Source organism: Nerophis lumbriciformis, linkage group LG36 (genome assembly GCF_033978685.3).
Source record: "Nerophis lumbriciformis linkage group LG36, RoL_Nlum_v2.1, whole genome shotgun sequence".
NCBI classification, from domain to species: domain Eukaryota; kingdom Metazoa; phylum Chordata; class Actinopteri; order Syngnathiformes; family Syngnathidae; genus Nerophis; species Nerophis lumbriciformis.
The window spans coordinates 552801-575000 of record NC_084583.2 but is presented as its reverse complement, the minus strand read 5'-3'; the positions used below and the strand labels follow the sequence as shown (position 1 = coordinate 575000).

The following is a 22200-nucleotide window of genomic DNA, read 5'->3' as shown; positions in this document are numbered from 1 at the left end:
GCTCAGGAACACTTACGAAAACCGCTGTCAGTAACTACAGTTGGTCGCTACATCTGTAAGTGCAAGTTAAACTCTACTATGCAAAGCGAAAGCCATTTATCAACAACACCCAGAAACACCGCCAGCTTTGCAGGGCCGAGCTCATCTAAGATGGACTGATGCAAAGTGGAAAAGTGTTATGTGGTCTGACGAGTCCACATTTCAAATTGTTTTTGGAAACTGTGGACGTCGTGTCCTCCGGAACAAAGAGGAAAAGAACCATCCGCACTGTTATTGGCGCAAAGTGTAAAAGCCAGCATCTGTGATGGTATGGGGGTGTATTAGTGTCAAAGACATGGGTAACTTACCCATCTGTGAAGGCACCATTAATGCTGAAAGGTACATACAGGTTTTGCAGCAACATATGTTGCCATCCAAGCAACGTTATCATGGACGCCCCTGCTTATTTCAGCAAGACAATGCCAAGGCACGTGTTACAACAGCGTGGCTTCATAGTAAAAGAGTGCGGGTACTAGACTGGCCTGCCTGTAGTCCAGACCTGTCTCCCATTGAAAATGTGTGATGCATTATGAAGCCTAAAATAGCACAACGGAGACCCCGGACTGTTGAACAACTTAAGCTGTACATCAAGCAAGAATGGGAAAGAATTCCACTTCAAAAATGTGTCTCCTCAGTTCCCAAACGTTTACTGAGTGTTGTTAAAAGGAAAGGCCATGTAACACAGTGGTAAAAATGCCCTTGTTGTGTTGTTGCCATTAAATTCTAAGTAAATGATTATTTGCACACAAAAAAAAAGAAGTTTCTCTGTTCAGACATTAAATATCTTGTCTTTGCAGTCTATTCAATTGAATATTAATATTAATCATTGTATTCTGTTTTTATTTACCATTTACACAACGTGACAACGTCACTGCTTTTGGGTTTTGTACAAGCCTAAAATATATTTTTTAATCATGTGAAAAGTGAGCTCTCTCTTTGAGAAGCGCAATTTAAAAATTACTTGTATTTGTTTTCCAATGTTATTGAAATAACAACTGGTAAAATAAAAAATATATATATCATACTACCTTGTCTCTTGACAGTTATTTGAAAGCTTGTCTTGAGATTAGCATCGTAATAGGGGTGCTGAAAAAAACCCGATTCACATCCGCATCGCGATTCTCATTTCAGGGTTGCTCCAACGTGGCAAAATAAAAGCCGCCACACCTTAAAAATGAGGGGGTTTTTTTTCAGTGAAAAAAATCTAATATATTGAATGAATGGATAGATACAGCCTATTTTGTGTGGAGTATTGACTGAATCAGCTATTGATCACCAAAACCGGATGTTTTGATGATTTAAGCAATACGCACAGGCAGCATGTCTGCGATGTGGACGTACTTTAATATACCCCAGATAATATACTCCAAAATGTACAAATATTAAGAGAAGAATGGCGGATTTTAAGGAGAGAAAGGCTAAACCAGCAGCGCGTAGCAAGTGTTACTTCAATAAAGCTTGCTGTTTGTCGCAGATGTGGAGCGATAGAAGTAATGAGTGTCTAAACACGAGTACAGTATTCAATTCAACACCAGAAGAAAATGCTAGATTTGTTGCTAGTTGTTTTTAGTAAAGAGAAAGTCACTCAAAGTAATGCAGAAGTCTCTGGAAACTAAAATAATTTTTAACAAAGTACATTGAACAATAAGCAGCAACAATTGAAAAATAGAGCAATACGATATGAGAAAAAATATACCTTAACGAGATGCTCCAATGCTGAAGTTGAACTTCAAAATGACTAATTGTTGAAGTAGAACAGACAATTCCTGAACAGGCTGAATAATTTGAAGTTGGAACGGTTTGAATCGGATAAAAAATGTGGGAGTTGTGGAACTTTGAATTCTTTTCAATGGGAATTTCATGGAAATTTGGGAAAAGCGGGAATTTTTTTTGGAAATGTTAAATACCGTATTTTCCGGACTATAAGTCGCATTTTTTTTCAGAGTTTGGCTGGGCTCCAGTGCGACTTATATATGTTTTTTTCCTTCTTTATTATGCATTTTCGGCAGGTGCGACTTATACTCCGGTGCGACTTATACTCCAAAAAATACAGTTATTTGAAAGTTGTGAATTAGCTTAAAGGGGAACATTATCACCAGACCTATGTAAGCGTCAATATATACCTTGATGTTGCAGAAAAAAGACCATATATTTTTTTTAACCGATTTCCAAACTCTAAATGGGTGAATTTTGGCGAATTACAACGCCTTTCTATTATTCGCTCTCGGAGAAGCAATCCGCCATTTTCTCACTTTCGTCGGTGTGTTGTCGGAGGGTGTAACAACACGAACAGGGACAGATTCAAGTTGCACCTGTGGCCCAAAGATGCCAAAGTGGCAAGAAATTGGACGAAATTTGTTCAAAATGCGAGGGTGTGGGGAAAGCCGACGAAATGGTCAGTCGTTTGTTCCGCACACTTTACCGACGAAAGCTATGCTACGACAGAGATGGCAAGAATGTGCGGATATCCTGCGACACTCAAAGCAGATGCTGACATCAACTCCAAAACTGGACAGATCAGCTTTCAGGAAAAGAGAGCGGATGAGGGTATGTCTACAGAATATATTGATTGATGAAAACTTTATTCATTACTCGCGGTTTTACGTAAATTATTATACATAAACTGTGTTTACCAATAATTTAGCTTAAAAACATTTATTTTTTTCAATCATTTGAGTACATTCGGGTAGTCTTGTGTAATGCAGTATTTTGTGTCTATTTAGGTATGGTTAACCTGAGTGCTGAAATCGTGGAAAAATATATGTTCTTAGCGCGCCTGAAATGGGCTGTCTGCACTCTCAAAGTGCATGTTGTTGCCAAATGTATTTCATATGCTGTAAACCTAGTTCATAGTTGTTAGTTTCCTTTAATGCCAAACAAACACATACCAATCGTTGGTTAGAAGGCGATCGCCGAATTGGTCCTCGCTTTCTCCCGTGTCGCTGGCTGTCGTGTCGTTTTTGTCGGTTTCGCTTGCATACGGTTCAAACCGATATGGCTCAATAGCTTCAGTTTCTTCTTCAATTTCGTTTTCGCTACCTGCCTCCACACTACAACCATCCGTTTCAATAAATGCGTAATCTGTTGAATCGCTTAAGCCGCTGAAATCCGAGTCTGAATCCGAGCTAATGTCGCTATAGCTTGCTGTTCTTTCCCCCATGTTTGTTTGTGTTGGCATCACTATGTGACGTCACAGGAAAATGGACGGGTGTATATAACGATGGTTAAAATCAGGCACTTTGAAGCTTTTTTTAGGGATATTGCGTGATGGGTAAAATTTTGAAAAAAACTTTGATAAATAAAATAAGCCACTGGGAACTGATTTTTAATGGTTTTAACCATTCTGAAATTGTGATAATGTTCCCCTTTAAATGGTTGGTGTTGGAATTTTTCAAATCGGTCAAGAAATGTTGAAGTAATAACATTTTTAATTGAGAAATGGTATTACAGATTTCCTGGAATCTCGGGAAAACCGGGAATTTTTCCAGTTTATAAAACATCTTCGGTTTTTGTCCTGATTAAGAGGGATGTTTTGACGACGAAACGGTTGAACAGCAAGCTATAGCGACATTAGCTCGGATTCAGACTCGGATTTCAGCGGCTTAAGCGATTCAACAGATTACGCGTGTATTGAAACGGATGGTTGTAGTGTGGAGGCAGGTAGCGAAAACCAAATTGAAGAAGAAACTGAAGCTATTGAGCCATATCGGTTTGAACCGTATGCAAGCGAAACCGACGAAAACGACACGACAGCCAGCGACACGGGAGAAAGCGAGGACCAATTCGGCGATCGTCTTCTAACCAACGATTGGTATGTGTTTGTTTGGCATTAAAAGAAACTAACAACTATGAACTAGGTTTACAGCATATGAAATACATTTGGCAACAACATGCACTTTGAGAGTGCAGACAGCCCAATTTTCATCAATTAATATATTCTGTAGACATACCCTCATCCGCGCTCTTTTCCTGAAAGCTGATCTGTCCAGTTTTGGAGTTGATGTCAGCACGCCAGGGAAGCTAGGGTCGATATTCTTCTCTTGATCATCTTCGGTGGCATAAGGGACGGTGTGAGCCAAGACATCCAGGGGGTTTAGCTCGCTCGTCTGCGGGAACAAACTGCCGCCATCGCTTGCCGTGCTACCGAGGTCCTTTGTCCCTGAATTGCTCACACACTCCGGCAGATTCAATGGGGGTCTGGCGGCAGATTTCTTTGACTTTATGGTTGGAAATGCATCTGCTTTGAGTGTCGCAGGATATCCACACATTCTTGCCATCTCTGTCGTAGCATAGCTTTCGTCGGTAAAGTGTGCGGAACAAACGTCCAATTTCTTGCCACTTTCGCATCTTTGGGCCACTGGTGCAACTTGAATCCGTCCCTGTTGGTGTTGTTACACCCTCCGACAACACACCGACGAGGCATGATGTCTCCAAGGTACGGAAAACAGTCGAAAAAACGGAAAATAACAGAGCTGATTTGACTCGGTGTTTGAGAAAATGGCGGATTGCTTCCCGATGTGACGTCACGTTGTGACGTCATCGCTCCGAGAGCGAATAATAGAAAGGTGTTTAATTCGCCAAAATTCACCCATTTAGAGTTCGGAAATCGGTTAAAAAAATATATGGTCTTTTTTCTGCAACATCAAGGTATATATTGACGCTTACATAGGTCTGGTGATAATGTTCCCCTTTAAGAAATAGATTAATTTTGGTGTAGAAAAGCATATGTGTGAATGCTTTGGAGCATTCACACACTAACAAATAATAATAGCACATATTTGTTTTTAATTGTATGTATAACTTTTTTAACCTCTTTAAAGAAAATATATGCATCATGGCAGATTATGCATATTATGTGATGATGTCATATTGACCACGAACCCTTTAATGTGGGGGATATCCTGCATTTATTCCGATTCACAATTAATTCATCATTTTCAAAAATTAATTTTGAAAACAGCTACGCTTTTTAAAAAAAATTTTATTAAGAAGTTTTTAGGCCATCTCCAGCTCACTCGCTGTGTGTGTACGTCATACGTCGGCAGGCAAAAGGGGCTTTTGTAACCTGGAACCTGTTCTGAAAAAGGTTTTATTACCGTATTTTTCGGAGTATAAGTCGCACCTGCCGAAAATGCATAATAAAAAAGGAAAAAATATATATAAGTCGCACTGGAGCCCGGCCAAACTATGAAAAAAACTGCGACTTATAGTCCGAAAAATACGGTAGTATATATACACTGTGGAGGTTTCTCCCTTCCGGGTTCCTTAGGACCACCAAGCACTGACATGACAGTTCCTTTCAGGGTTGAGGACACTGTTTTATTTTCTCTGATGTGCTTTTCAGCAATTGTCTTTGCGTTGATCTGTCTCGCTCTCGCTCTCGCTCCAACTCCGCCTCCTCTCTCCTTCCCGGCTGCTGCCCTTTAACAGAGCGACAGGTGATTAGATAAGCAGGCCCAGGTGGGCCATCTACGCACCTGTCGCTGATTTCGAAGCCGGTCCTGGCCCACCCCCATACCTGCCAACTACTCCGGTTTTCCCGTAATTAGTACGGTTTTCATCAACCTATTCCGGGTTACGGCGATTGTAGCTGAGATAGGCTCCAGCGCCCCCCGCGACCCCAAAGGGAATAAGCGGTAGAAAATGGATGGATGGATGGATGGTTGCAGTGATAAAAAATACGGTTTTTCATTAATTACATTTTTTTTTTTTTTTAAAGTTTTATTCACGAAATGGCGTAACAACAATGACAATCGACACTGCTTCCCGTAACTTCCTATCGAGCCATTCCGAATGCCATGCGCGAGGCTATTTATAGCACCGCTGCCAAGCACGAGGCACCAGTTGCCATTGTTTCCAAACGAGCGAACGATCATGGAATCAGCCGGAGAAAAATCGCAAACGAGTCTTAAACCGAAAAGAAAACTGCAGTCATTCCGTGAAGAATATTATCCGTTCCAAAAAGGGTGAAAACTACGCGAATTGCACCTTGTGCAGACAAGATTTTTCGATCGGACATGGAGGAATTAGCGATGTAAAAGACCACGTTGGGACAAAAAAAACACAAGTCTAATGCCGTTGCTAGCGATACAAGTGGAAAACTTTCAACGTTTTTCGTCGCCCAAACAGATTCTTTGGATGTGATAAATGCCGAAGTTTTATTTACGGAGGCAATAATTGAGCATGGACTTCCAATCGCACTGGCTGATCACATGGGACAGTTATTTCGGAAAATGTTTCCCGACTCGAAAATCGCCAAAAAATATGGATGTGGTCGAACCAAAACATCAAACATTATTCACTGTCTTGGAACAGAATCCTCAAAAAGTATCGCCGATGTCATGAAGACGGAATATTTTTGTTTTGAAAAGTCACTGTGACTGATAGAAAAGTGATGGTTTTAGCAACATTTTAACCTGTCTGAATGCTAATAGGTAATCATTTTGCGTCGGCCCCCCTGAACCCCCCACCAGGACTTTGTCCTGGACCTACCGGGGCCTGCGGCCCCTGGACCCTGGCTACTAGGTTTTTCTGATTTCAAAAGTTGGCAGATATGCACCCCGCTTCGCTGCAGGTCCGCAGGCCACGCCCCCCTCCACATACATATTGTGAGAATATGTTTGAATTGAGAATCGCGTAGAATCAAGTATTCATTCTGATTTGAATGGAATCGTGTGTTGTTGTAAGAGTCACATTCCTACTAAGTAACCTCTGTTTTTGCGAGAACTTGCTGGCAAGTGTTGTGTGGCCGCTGCTCTCCAGGCCTTTGATGTGTGTGAGTGACCGGAAGAAAAGCTCCGACTCGCTTGGCAAATATTTGTTGATTTGCATGCTCGCTATAGCAGGAATACGAGTCTTTTTCATAAGAATTTTCCGAGAGGTCATTTTTTTGGGGGTGATTAATTTCCATCCAAACCGAGCATTAGAAGGACTTTTTGACCGCACTCTCGTCCATCCAGCCCTACAAGTCTCGTACTGGACATTATGACATTGTGCACAGGATAAAGTTGAAATATTCACACTGGAATCTTGCGTCTTTTTGTGAGGCAGACACTGAGCGAGCGGTGGGGCTGCTCAGAAGGTACCAGGCCAGCCTGACCAGTCCAGAGGAGCAGACCCTGAAGACCAGTGTGGGCAAAGTGTCTTCCATTTTGGGCAGCCAGCTCTTTCAAGCCCTTCTTGGTAAGTAGCAACATCATACGCAATCCCAGACGTGGGCAAAATACGGCCCGTGGGCCACATGCAGCCAATTAAGATTCCCAATCCGGCCCGCCGGACGTTCTACATCATTTTTTTTTAGACCTTTAACATCAAAACTGTCGTCGCCATTATGATGTGCAGTGCTGTTTTTTTAAAACTGTAAGTCTTGAACTATAGAAAGTACTTCAATGGTTGAAATCTGTTCATTTGAGTGTTATAGGAGTTATTACGGTAATTTACATCACAGCAGCTCAGACCAGGAACAAAGCAGAGTGGGCGGGGTTTGTTTTCAGAGCAAACGAAAGCAGATTTTTACAACAAATTTCTGCATAAAAGTGATAATATATCATATTATAGTTTTATTTATTTCTTTACACTTTGCATTCATATTTTGCTGTTTGTTACATTTTTGTTGTGTTTTGCTTGATCTGAGAAGTAAAAGAGGAGCGATGTTCATATTTAATGGATGGAAAAGTTGACATGGAAAGCTCATATATTGCATGTGAAAAATAAGCTGTCTAAAAGCTTATTTATTTTGAACAAGGTTAAATACAGTTTCCCGTGTAATACAATGAGAATGTTATATTGCTCAATTATTCTACCTCATTTCAATTATTGTGCAGAAATATGGGGAAATACATATCACAGCAACACATACTTGCCAACCTTGAGACCTCCAATTTCGGGGGGTGGGTGCAAGGGGCGTGGTTGGGGCGGGGGCGTGGTTGGGGGCGTGGTTAAGAGGGGAGGAGTATATTTACAGCTAGAATTCACCAAGTCAAGTATTTCATATATATATATATATATATATATATCCCTGCGACCCCGAAGGGAATAAGCGGTAGAAAATGGATGGATGGATGGATGGATATATATATATATATATATATATATATATATAAAAGAAATAATTGACTTTCAGTGAATTCTAGCTATATATATATATATATATATATATATAAAAGAAATACTTGAATTTCAGTGTTCATTTATTTACACAAATACACACACATAACACTCATCTACTCTTTGTTGAGTTAAGGGTTGAATTGTCCATCCTTGTTCTATTCTCTGTCACTATCTTTCTAACCATGCTGAACACCCTCTCTGATGATGCATTGCTGTGTGGCACGCACAAAAGTGCTTTCATCAAATGCACTAGATGGCAGTATTGTCCTGTTTAAGAGTGTCACAACATTGCTGTTTACGGCAGACGGACTGCTTTACTGTAGACGTTCTTTATATTGTGGGAAAGCGGACTCAGGTCCGCATGGAGCTGGAGGCCACGCCCCCTCCAGCTCCGCCTGAATTTCGGGAGATTTTCGGGAGAAAATTTGTCCCGGTAGGTTTTCGGGAGAGGCGCTGAATTTCGTGAGTCTCCCAGAAAATCCGGGAGGGTTGGCAAGTATGCAGCAACATAATGCCTTTATTTCTTTCACAGAAAAGAGCAATTCTTATCATTTTTACAGTAGGATATAGAGACCACACAAATCCACTCTTCATTAGGTCAGGATTATTAAAACTAAAAGACATTGTAGAATTGCATACTCTATTAGTGATGTTCAAAGTTAGAAATAAAGTTCTTCCTAAGGACTTACAAAAGTTATTTGTGTTCACGTCGGAAGATGAGAATCACAGAAGGTCGTATGACTTTAAATATCCAAGAGTGCGAACACATTTGAAGCAAATGTGCTTATCTGTTGCTGCTGTGAAAGCAGCAACAGTCTCTAAACAAAGACTTAAAAAGCTGCAAGAATATCTTTGAATTTAAAAGGAGTTACAAAAAGAAACAACTGGAATTATATCAAACTGATTTTTGATTTTGATTGGAACGTGTCATTTTGAAAATGCTTAAACGAAAATTAAAAGTATGTTGGAGTTTGGGTGTTGGTGGAGGGAACAATGATAAAGTCATCTAAAATAATTTGCGTTAAAAAGGGGGCAGATAAATATAAGACTAGTATTCTTCCATCTGCTCCTTTCTGATCATGGAAATGTATAAGAAACAAAAAACAATGAAAGTGTCAACTGTATATGGCTTGTATATGTATTTTCATGAAAGGAATAAAAATAAATGATGATGATATCAAGTTAATATTCAGTGTTTTATTGTTCGTAGATAATATTGTAAATCCCACTTTCTTTATTTTCATGTACATTTTGGGTGTCCCATTCAGTAAAAAACTGTACAGTTGCATTCCGTTTTTTTGAGGTGGTCTGTCATACTTTTTTTTTTAGAACTCTATTCAGGAACACTTTGGAAAAGAAGGAATTCAGAAAAATTGCTCCTCTTTTACTACACTATGTCCTTCACAAGTGTATGTAAACTTTTGACCACGACTGTATATATATATATATATATATATATATATATATATATATATATATATATATATATATATATATGTATATGTATATGTGTATATATATATATATGTGTATATATATATATATATATATATATATATATATATATATATATATATGTATGTATGTATGTATGTACAGTCATGGTGAAAAGTTTGCATCATGTCATGGCTGTCTTGAGTTTGCAATAATTTCTACAACTCTTATTTTTTTGTGATGTAGTGATTGGAGCACATACTTGTTGGTCACAAAAAACATTCATGAAGTTTGCTTCTTTTATGAATTTATTATGGGTCTACTGAAAATGTGAGCAAATGTGCTGGGTCAAAAGTATACATACAGCAATGTTAATATTTGCTTTTTGTTCTAGGAGCTCAATCCGTTCACTCTTGTGTTGGATGATAGCCTTTAGCTGCCCGATCTCCTCAATGAGGCCTGTCAGTTTCCTCTGTTGTTCCACCACTTTACTGATTTCCCTTGACATAAAGTTTAGGGAATCTTTAATTCCCGCCATTTCAGCTGCTAACTTTGCGTTGGTAGTCATTGTTCTTCGAGCAATCTTGACTCTTGTTGGAGCACATACTTGTTGGTCACAAAAAACATTCATGAAGTTTGGTTCTTTTATGAATTTATTATGGGTCTACTGAAAATGTGAGCAAATGTGCTGGGTCAAAAGTATACATACAGCAATGTTAATATTTGCTTACATGTCCCTTGGCAAGTTTCACTGCAATAAGGCACTTTTGGTAGCCATCCACAAGCTTCTGCTTGAATTTTTGACCACTCCTCTTGACAAAATTGGTGCAGTTCAGCTAAATGTGTTGGTTTTCTGACATGGACTTGTTTCTTCAGCATTGTCCACACATTTAAGTCAGGACTTTGGGAAGGCCATTCTAAAACCTTCATTCTAGCCTGATTTAGCCATTCCTTTACCACTTTTGACGTGTTTGGGGTCATTGTCCTGTTGGAACACCCAACTGCGCCCAAGACCCAACCTCCGGGCTGATGATTTTAGGTTTTAGAGGTAATCCTCCTTTTTCATTGTCCCATTTACTCTCTGTAAAGCACCAGTTCCATTGGCAGCAAAACAGGCCCAGAGCATAATACTACCACCACCATGCTTGACGGTAGGTGTGGTGTTCCTGGGATTAAAGGCCTCACCTTTTCGCCTCCAAACATATTGCTGGGTATTGTGGCCAAACAAGTCCATTTTTGTTTCATCTGACCACAGAACTTTCCTCCAGAAGGTCTTATCTTTGGCCATGTGGTGTCAGATGAAACAAAAATTTAGCTGTTTGGCCACAATACCGAGCAATTTGTTTGCAGGAGAAAAGGTGAGGCCTTTAATCCCAGGAACACCATGCCTGCCGTCAAGGATGGTAGGAATGGTGAGTGGTCAAAAGAGGAGTGGTCAAAAATTCAAGCAGAAGCTTGTGGATGGCTACCAAAAGTGCCTTATTGCAGTGAAACTTGCCAAGGAACATGTAAGCAAATATTAACATTGCTGTATGTATACTTTTGACCCAGCGGATTTGCTCACATTTTCAGTAGACCCATAATAAATTCATAAAAGAACCAAACTTCATGAATGTTTTTGTGACCAACAAGTATGTGCTCCAATCACTCTATCACAAAAAAATAAGAGTTGTAGAAATGATTGGAAAGTCAAGACAGCCATGACATTATGTTCTTTACAAGTGTGTGTAAACTTTTGTCCACGATTATACATATATGTGTGCATATATGTATGTATGTATATACTGTATGTGTATAAATGTGTATATCAATATATATTGATATACACATGTATGTATGTATGTATGTATGTATGTATGTATGTATGTATGTATGTGTGTATATATATATATTGTATATATGTATGTATATTTATGTAAATATACAGTATATGTATGTATAAAGAGTCGTGGTCAAAAGTATACATACACTTGTAAAGAACATAATGTCATGGCTGTCTTGAATTTTCAATAATTTCTACAACTCTTATTTTTTTGTGATGTAGTGATTGGAGCACATACTTGTTGGTCACAAAAAACATTCATAAAGTTCGGTTCTTTTATGAATTTATTATGGGTCTATTGAAAATGTGAGCAAATGTGCTGGGTCAAAAGTATACATACAGCAACATACATGATCAATTTTGTTGATGTAGAAAAGTTACAATCAAATCAAATTAGCTTCATGGCATGGCCTCTTTGCTTCATGTGAGTGATTATGATTGACAACACCTGTTGACTTCTCTGAGCCTATTTAAATAGGGCTCATGTGATGCAGTCATTAGACTCGGTTACAAAAGGGACAATGGGAAAGTCAAAGGAACTCAGTACAGATCTGAAAAAACTGAATCATTGACTTGAACAAGTCAGGAAAGTCACTTGGAGCCATTTCAAAGCAGCTTAAGGTCGCAAGAGCAACTGTGCAGACAATTGTTTCTAAGTATAAAGTGCATGGCACAGTTTTGTCACTGCCACGATCAGGAAGAAAATTCAAGCTATCACCTGCTGCTGAGAGAAAATTGGTCAGGATGATCAAGAATCAACCGAGAACCACCAAAAAGCAGGTCTGCAATGAATTGGAAGCTGCTTGAACACAGGTGTCAGCATCCACAGTCAAGCGTGTTTTGCAACGCCATGGACTGAGAGGCTGCCATGCAAGAAGGAAGCCCTTACTCCAGAAGCCACACCTTAAGGCTCGTCTAAAGTTTGCTGCTGATCACATGGAAAAAGATAAGACCTTCTGGAGGAAATTTTTGTTGTCATATGAAACAAAAATGGAGCTGTTTGGCCACAATACCCAGCAATATGTTTGGAGGAGAAAAGGTGAGGCCTTTAATCCCAGGAACACCATTCCTACCGTCAAGCATGGTGGTGGTAGTATTATGCTCTGGGCCTGTTTTGCTGCCAATGGAACTGATGCTTTACAGAGAGTAAATGGGGCAATGGAAAAGGAGGATTACCTCCAAATTCTTCAGGACAACCTAAAATCATCAGGCCGGAGGTTGGGTCTTGGGCGCAGTTGGGTGTTCCAACAGGACAATGACCCCAAACACACGTCAAAAGTGGTAAAGGAATGGCTAAATCAGGCTGGAATGAAGGTTTTAGAATTGCCTTCCCAAAAGTCCTGACTTAAACCCCATTGAGAACATGTGGACAATGCTGAAGAAACAAGTCAATGTCAGAAAACCAACAAATTTAGCTGAACTGCACCAATTTTTTCAAGAGGAGTGGTCAAAAATTAAAGCAGAAGCTTGCCAGAAGCTTGTGGATGGCTACCAAAAGCGCCTTATTGCAATACAATTTGCCAAGGGACATGTAAGCAAATATTAACATTGCTGTATGTATACTTTTGACCCAGCACATTTGCTCACATTTTCAGTAGACCCATAATAAATTCATAAAAGAAGCAAACTTCAGGAATGTTTTTTGTGACCAACAAGTATGTGCTCCAATCACTCTATCACAAAAAACAATAGTTGTAGAAATTATTGGAAACTCAAGACAGCCATGACATTATGTCCTTCATAAGTGTATGTAAACTTTTGACCACGACTGTATATGTGTGTTTATATGTATATTTATGTATGTAGATGTGTGTATGTATATGTAGGTGTATATATACTGTATATATGTATGTATGTATTTATATACAGTATATGTACTGTATATATATATATACAGTGGGGCAAAAAAGTATTTAGTCAGCCACCAATTGTGCAAGTTCTCCCACTTAAAAAGATGACAGAGGTCTGTAATTTCCATCATAGGTACACTTCAACTGTGAGAGACAGAATGTGAAAAAAAAATCCAGGAATTCACATTGTAGGATTTTTTAAGAATTTATTTGTAAATTATGGTGGAAAATAAGTATTTGGTCAATAACAAAAATTCAACTCAATACTTTGTAATATAACCTTTGTTGGCAATAACAGAGGTCAAACGATTATTATAGGTCTTTACCAGGTTAGCACACACAGTAGCTGGTATTTTGGCCCATTCCTCCATGCAGATCTTCTCGAGAGCAGTGATGTTTTGGGGCTGTCGCCGAGCAACACGGACTTTCATCTCCCTCCACAGATTTTCTATGGGGATGAGGTCTGGAGACTGGCTCGGCCACTCCAGGACTTTCAAATGCTTCTTACGGAGCCACTCCTTCGTTGCCCGGGCGGTGTGTTTGGGATCATTGTCATGCTGGAAGACCCAGCCACGTTTCATCTTCAAAGCTCTCACTGATGGAAGGAGGTTTTGGCTGAAAATCTCACGATACATGGCCCCATTCATTCTTTCCTTAACACGGATCAGTCAGCCTGTCCCTTTAGCAGAAAAACAGCCCCAAAGCATGATGTTTACACCCCCATGCTTCACAGTAGGTATGGTGTTCTTGGGATGCAACTCAGTATTCTTCTTCCTCCAAACACGACGAGGTGAGTTTATACCAAAAAGTTCTATTTTGGTTTCATCTGACCACATGACATTCTCCTAATCCTCTGCTGTATCATCCATGTGCTCTCTGGCAAACTTCAGACGGGCCTGGACATGCACTGGCTTAAGCAAGGGGACACGTCTGGCACTGCAGCATTTGATTCCCTGTCGGCGTAGTGTGTTACTGATAGTAACCTTTGTTACTTTGGTCCCAGCTCTCTGCAGGTCATTCACCAGGTACCCCCGTGTGGTTCTGGGATTTTTGCTCACCGTTCTCATGATCATTTTGACCCCACGGGATGAGATCTTGCGTGGAGCCTCAGATCGAGGGAGATTATCAGTGGTCTTGTATGTCTTCCATTTTCTGATAATTGCTCCCACAGTTGATTTCTTCACACCAAGCTGCTTGCCTATTGTAGATTCACTCTTCACAGTCTGGTGCAGGTCTACAATTATTTTCCTGGTGTCCTTCGACAGCTCTTTGGTCTTGGCCATAGTGGAGTTTGGAGTCTGACTGTTTAAGGCTGTGGACAGGTGTCTTTTATACAGATAACGAGTTCAAACAGGTGCCATTAATACAGGTAACGAGTGGAGGACAGAAGAGCTTCTTAAAGAAGAAGTTACAGGTCTGTGAGAGCCAGAGATATTCCTTGTTTGAAGTGACCAAATACTTATTTTCCACCATAATTTACAAATAAATTCTTTAAATTTCCGAAAATGAGAATTCCTGGATTTTTTTTCACTTTCTGTCTCTCACAGTTGAAGTGTACCTATGATGAAAATTACAGACCTCTGTCATCATTTAAAGTGGGAGAACTTGCACAATCGGTGGCTGACTAAATCCTTTTTTGCCCCACTGTATGTGTATATATATATATATATATGTATATATGTATATATACCCATATATGTATGGGTATATATATGTGTATATATATATATCTATATATATACGTATATATATATATATATATACACCCATATATGTATGGGTATATATATGTGTATATATATATATATATATATAATCGCAGCGCCGTAATCACACCAATTACTTCAGTATTAACACACCAAATAAATTGTCTCAATGTAGAATCGGTAATGATGGAGCAGGCTCCACCAAGTGCATGGCAAGTAAGTGGGGATTCTTTCAAAATAAGATACTCGAAAGACAACAAATAAAATTGATGCCATTTCAAACACATTTCTTTGCGACCTGCGTACCAAGGGTTGGGTACCACTTTTTTGAACGATTAAACATAGCCAACTCGCTTTTTTTGTGTTTATTGAGACAATAAACAAACCCAATCAAAGCAGGAACTAATAATGCCCATAGCTTTGAGTCTTGTCGTGTTTGTTACAGCCACAGAAAGTCACAGGATGTTTATGGCGGTCATGTTGTTTTAACTTGAAGTGAGTTGTGAAAGAGACCATTCATCAGTCCTCCCACAAAGACCTTACTTGTACACTCTCACTGCTCACATTATAACCAACGCCAATAAAAGCGCAGTCTATCTATAGACTAATAGGCCGGACTTCTTCTCACATCATGAATTGACGCTGCTGACAACAGCGCCACGCCCTTCACCCGGACCACAGAGTTGACACACCAGCTTCCAGAAAGCCACCGTCGTCCTTTTTGAATCAAAGTGACTAATCCCTCAATGCTGAAATATGTAGGATTTCCACAGAAGCCTTGTTATTGTTACTACAACTCGACGTAGTAACTTCTCCTCATGATATTTGAGCCTATAGTTCCTTTCAAACCACATAAAACCCACTGCTGAGTGGTCTTTTTGTTTAATTACTCTGTTGACTCACAGCTTGGGCCAGTAAAAGAGCAACATTCCTATTCATGGCTTCCCAACTGTGCTTTTGTTTGCTGTCATTGTTTGTACATTCCTTTTGGACTACAGTATCACATTCTATTCTTTGTTTGACCTATTCGATTTAAACTATTATGTCCATACTTGTGGTCTTGTGGGCCTCATTAGGCTAAATCTGGGACCTCGGGTACTCATATCATCATCGGCGGTCACTCGAACGAGTATGACGATCCTCCTGGTAGGGGAGTATCCCTTTATGGATTATGCCTGAGACTGGTGCACAGACAGTCACCACACGATCCTTGACAGAATCGGGTCAGGGTCCAGTGGCATGGAGTCCCAAGACGACTGGGGACCCTTTTCTGCTGCAGCCTTCTTCCGCCATCGCAGCCGTTGTGGTAGTTCTTAAAGGGGAACATTATCACAATTTCAGAATGGTTAAAACCATTAAAAATCAGTTCCCAGTGGCTTATTTTATTTTTTGAAGTTTATTTTCAAAATTTTACCCATCACGCAATATCCCTAAAAAAAGCTTCAAAGTGCCTGATTTTAACCATCGTTATATACACCCGTCCATTTTCCTGTGACGTCACATAGTGATGCCAACACAAACAAACATGGCGCATAGAACAGCAAGCTATAGCGACATTAGCTCGGATTCAGACTCGGATTTCAGAAGTTTAAGCGATTCAACAGATTACGCGTGTATTGAAACGGATGGTTGTAGTGTGGAGGCAGGTAGCGAAAACGAAATTGAAGAAGAAACTGAAGCTATTGAGCCACATCGGTTTGAACCGTATGCAAGCGAAACCGACAAAAACGACACGACAGCCAGCGACACGGGAGAAAGCGAGGACGAATTCGGCGATCGCCTTCTAACCAACGATTGGTATGTGTTTGTTTGGCATTAAAGGAAACTAACAACTATGAACTAGGTTTACAGCATATGAAATACATTTGGCAACAACATGCACTTTGAGAGTGCAGACAGCCCAATTTTCATCAATTAATATATTCTGTAGACATACCCTCTTTTCCTGAAAGCTGATCTGTCCAGTTTTGGAGTTGATGTCAGCAGGCCAGGTAAGCTAGGGTCGATATTCTTCTCTTGATCATCTTCGGTGGCATAAGGGACGGTGTGAGCCAAGACATCATGGGGGTTTAGCTCGCTCGTCTGCGGGAACAAACTGCCGCCATTGCTTGCCGTGCTACCGAGGTCCTTTGTCCCTGAATTGCTCACACACTCCGGCAGATTCAATGGGGGTCTGGCGGCAGATTTCTTTGACTTTATTGTTGGAAATGCATCTGCTTTGAGTGTCGCAGGATATCCACACATTCTTGCCATCCCTGTCGTAGCATAGCTTTCGTCGGTAAAGTGTGCGGAACAAACGTCCAATTTCTTGCCACTTTCGCATCTTTGGGCCACTGGTGCAACTTGAATCCGTCCCTGTTGGTGTTGTTACACCCTCCGACAACACACCGACGAGGCATGATGTCTCCAAGGTACGGAAAACAGTCGAAAAAACGGAAAATAACAGAGCTGATTTGACTCGGTGTTTGTAATGTGTGTGAGAAAATGGCGGATTGCTTCCCGATGTGACGTCACATTGTGACGTCATCGCTCCGAGAGCGTATAACAGAAAGGCGTTTAATTCGCCAAAATTCACCCATTTAGAGTTCGGAAATCGGTTTAAAAAAACTATGGTCTTTTTTCTGCAACATCAAGGTATATATTGACGCTTACATAGCTCTGGTGATAATGTTCCCCTTTAAATCTATCGTCTTCCGCCTGCTCCGCCGTTGAGGTCTTCACCGTATCTCTGGCTAGGGGGCAGTCAGGTACTAGGCCTTTGCCAAGGGTCACTTGGGGTAACAGTAGTAAAGGGGTTAACCTTCACCTTAACCTTAATTCTTCTGGACCCGCGCCCGGTAATCATTTTTGGTGATTTAACCCCCAATTCCAACCCTTGAGTGCCAAGCAGGGAGGTAATGGGTCCCATTTTTATAGTCTTTGGTATGACTCGGCCGGGGTTTGAACTCACAACCTACCGATCTCAGGGCGGACACTAACCGCTAGGCCAGCTCGCTCGGTGACTGACTAACAACACCATGTCTACTATGTCTACCTGTGTATCGGTTGGGAACATCTCTGCGCTGCTGACCCGTCTCCGCTCGGGATGGTTTCCTGCTGACCCCACTGTGGACTGGACTCTTACTGTTATGCTGGATCCACTATGGACTGTACTCTCACAAAATTATGTTAGACCCACTCGACATCCATTGCATTCGGTCTCCCTAGAGGGGGGGGAGGGGTTACCCACATATGCGGTCCTCTCCAAAGTTTCTCATAGTCATTCACATCGACGTCCCACTGGGGTGAGTTTTTCCTTGCCCTTATGTGGGCTCTGTACCGAGGATGTCGTTGTGGCTTGTGCAGCCCTTTGAGACATTTGTGATTTAGGGCTATATAAATAAACATTGATTGATTGATTGATTGATATGGTTTGGGATTATTTTAAAGTGTGTCCGACGGATAAAAAAAACTGGCAATTTGCAATGACTGCAACAAGTTGGTTATGCGAGGAGGAACCTAGACGTCTTTCTTTTAATACGAGCAATTGATCTCCCACCTCTTCAAGAATCATAAGGAGATACACGGTGAATACAAGCGGAAGATGGATGAAAAGCAAAAAGCGGAAAAAAAAGTAGTACCACGCAGTCGTCGCTTAAAGACTTCGCCGAGAAAAAACAAAAATACAACAAAAACCACCCCAAGCCGAAAGCCCACGTTGTGGTCAGGGACAACGCACGCAGTGTGGCAAAAGCTACGGTGGAGTTTGGTGTGGATAGTCTGCCCTGCATGGCGCACACTTTGCAGCTTGCAGTGAACGGAGGTGCCCTGTCTTAACGCAGCATTTCAGAAGCTCTGACTGACTGCTAGGCCACTTCAAGCACTCACCACTAGCTTGCAGCACATTTGTGTTACTCATACAAATACGTTAGAGCAGGGCAGATTGAGCCCAGTTTATAATTTCCTGTTATACAGTACACCAGGCAGTCTTGCACTAAAGGAGGACTATGTTATTGTTTACTTTATTACTCTAGTATACTCTGGGCTGAAGCTGTGTGCCTTCATTTTTTTGTAGCTGTTGTTTTGAGGCATGTTTTCTTTTTTTTTTTTTAAATAATGCACTTTGTGAAAGTCAAAGTATAGTACTTCCCGTAGTTGTAGTGGGTCTCAGGGAGAGCATGTCCCAAATTCCAAGCTGCTGTTTTGAGGCATGTTAAAAACAATAATGCACTTTGTGACTTCAATAGTAAATATGGCAGTGCCATGTTGGCATTTTTTTCCATAACTTGAGTTGATTTATTTTGGAAAACCTTGTTACATTGTTTAATGCATCCAGTGGGGCATCACAACAAAATCAGGCATAATAATGTGTTAATTCCACAACTGTATATATCGGTATCGGTTGATATCGGAATCTGTAATTAAGAGTTGGACAATATCGGAATATCGGATATCGGCAAAAAAGCCATTATCGGACATCTCTAATAATAATGGGTTCCATCTTCGACAAAAGTCCATGTTTTAGTGAAGGTTTGTATACCTCAAACAAACATAGCCAGGATCAACTTTCTCTTTATTAACAAGCTTAATTGTCCTGTATGAGCTGCTCTGTCAACACGTGCGCACACAGACAGAAAATCCTTTGGTGCCCTGACAAATGATCAGAAATCACAAAAATCCTTAAAGGATAACTGCACTTTTTTTTGGAATTTTGCCTGTTGTTTGGAATCATTAGAATAGAATGTACTTTATTGATCTCTGGGGGAAATTCAGCACCACAGTTCGCTCACAATAGACGATAAACACTTAGGTATTTTTTACATGTGAATAATATAAATACAGTCTATCATACAGCATTATTCACATGTGAATAATATAAATACAGTCTATTATACAGCATTATTCACATGTGAATAACATAAATACAGTCTATTATACAGCATTATTCACATTCATCCACCCATTTTCTACCGCTTGTCCCTTTTGCGGTCACGGGTGGTCGCTGGAGCCTATCTCAGCTGCATTCGGGCGGTAGGCGGGGTACACCCTGGACAAGTCGCCACCTCATTGCAGGGCCAACACAGATAGACAGACAACATTCACACTCACATTCACACACTAGGGCCAATTAATAATATAAATACAGTCTATTATACAGCATTATTCACATGTGAATAATATAAATACAGACTATTATACAGCTTTATCCACATGTGAATAATATAAATACAGTCTATTATACAGCATTATTCACATGTGAATAATATAAATACAGTCTATTATACAGCATTATTCACATGTGAATAACATAAATACAGTCTATTATACAGCATTATTCACATGTGAATAATATAAATAGTCTATTATACAGCATTATTCACATGTGAATAATAAAAAAACAGTCTATTATACAGCATTATTCACATGTGAATAATATACTGTACATAGTCTATTATACAGCATTATTCACATGTGAATAATATAAATACAGTCTATTATACAGCATTATTCACATGTGAATAATATAAATACAGTCTATTATACAGCATTTTTCACATGTGAATAATATAAATACAGTCTATTATACAGCATTATTCACATGTGAATAATATGAATACAGTCTATTATACAACATTAAATCACATGTGAATAATATGAATACAGTCTATTATACAGCATTATTCACATGTGAATAACATAAATACAGTCTATTATACAGCATTATTCACATGTGAATAATATAAATACAGTCTATTATACAGCATTATTCACATGTGAATAACATAAATACAGTCTATTATACAGCATTATTCACATTCATCCACCCATTTTCTACCGCTTGTCCCTTTTGCGGTCACGGGTGGTCGCTGGAGCCTATCTCAGCTGCATTCGGGCGGTAGGCGGGGTACACCCTGGACAAGTCGCCACCTCATTGCAGGGCCAACACAGATAGACAGACAACATTCACACTCACATTCACACACTAGGGCCAATTAATAATATAAATACAGTCTATTATACAGCATTATTCACATGTGAATAATATAAATACAGACTATTATACAGCTTTATCCACATGTGAATAATATAAATACAGTCTATTATACAGCATTATTCACATGTGAATAATATAAATACAGTCTATTATACAGCATTATTCACATGTGAATAACATAAATACAGTCTATTATACAGCATTATTCACATGTGAATAATATAAATAGTCTATTATACAGCATTATTCACATGTGAATAATAAAAAAACAGTCTATTATACAGCATTATTCACATGTGAATAATATACTGTACATAGTCTATTATACAGCATTATTCACATGTGAATAATATAAATACAGTCTATTATACAGCATTATTCACATGTGAATAATATAAATACAGTCTATTATACAGCATTTTTCACATGTGAATAATATAAATACAGTCTATTATACAGCATTATTCACATGTGAATAATATGAATACAGTCTATTATACAACATTAAATCACATGTGAATAATATGAATACAGTCTATTATACAGCATTATTCACATGTGAATAACATAAATACAGTCTATTATACAGCATTATTCACATGTGAATAATATAAATACAGTCTATTATACAGCATTATTCACATGTGAATAATATAAATACAGTCTATTATACAGCATTATTCACATGTGAATAATATAAATACAGTCTATTATACAGCATTATTCACATGTGAATAATATAAATACAGTCTATTATACAGCATTATTCACATGTGAATAACATAAATACAGTCTATTATACAGCATTATTCACATGTGAATAATATAAATACAGTCTATTATACAGCATTATTCACATGTGAATAATATACATAGTCTATTATACAGCATTATTCACATGTGAATAATATAAATACAGTCTATTATACAGCATTATTCACATGTGAATAATATAAATACAGTCTATTATACAGCATTATTCACATGTGAATAATATAAATACAGTCTATTATACAGCATTATTCACATGTGAATAATATACATAGTCTATTATACAGCATTATTCACATGTGAATAATATAAATACAGTCTATTATACAGCATTATTCACATGTGAATAATATAAATACAGTCTATTATACAGCATTATTCACATGTAAATAACATAAATACAGTCTATTATACAGCATTATTCACATGTGAATAATATAAATAGTCTATAATACAGCATTATTCACATGTGAATAATATAAATACAGTCTATTA

General features: G+C 39.1%; 1 protein-coding gene across 9 annotated transcripts in view; it reads left to right on the top strand.

Moving 5' to 3' along the window:
* dlg3 (discs, large homolog 3 (Drosophila)) overlaps window positions 1-22200 on the top strand; it is a 399427-nt gene that overhangs the window by 1603 nt on the left and 375624 nt on the right. For all 9 annotated transcript variants that reach the window (XM_061930678.1, XM_072912496.1, XM_072912493.1 and 6 more), the window contains exon 3: window positions 7090-7221. In XM_061930678.1, coding sequence (XP_061786662.1) covers window positions 7090-7221 — 132 coding nt within the window. The remainder of the gene's footprint in view (window positions 1-7089; window positions 7222-22200) is intronic.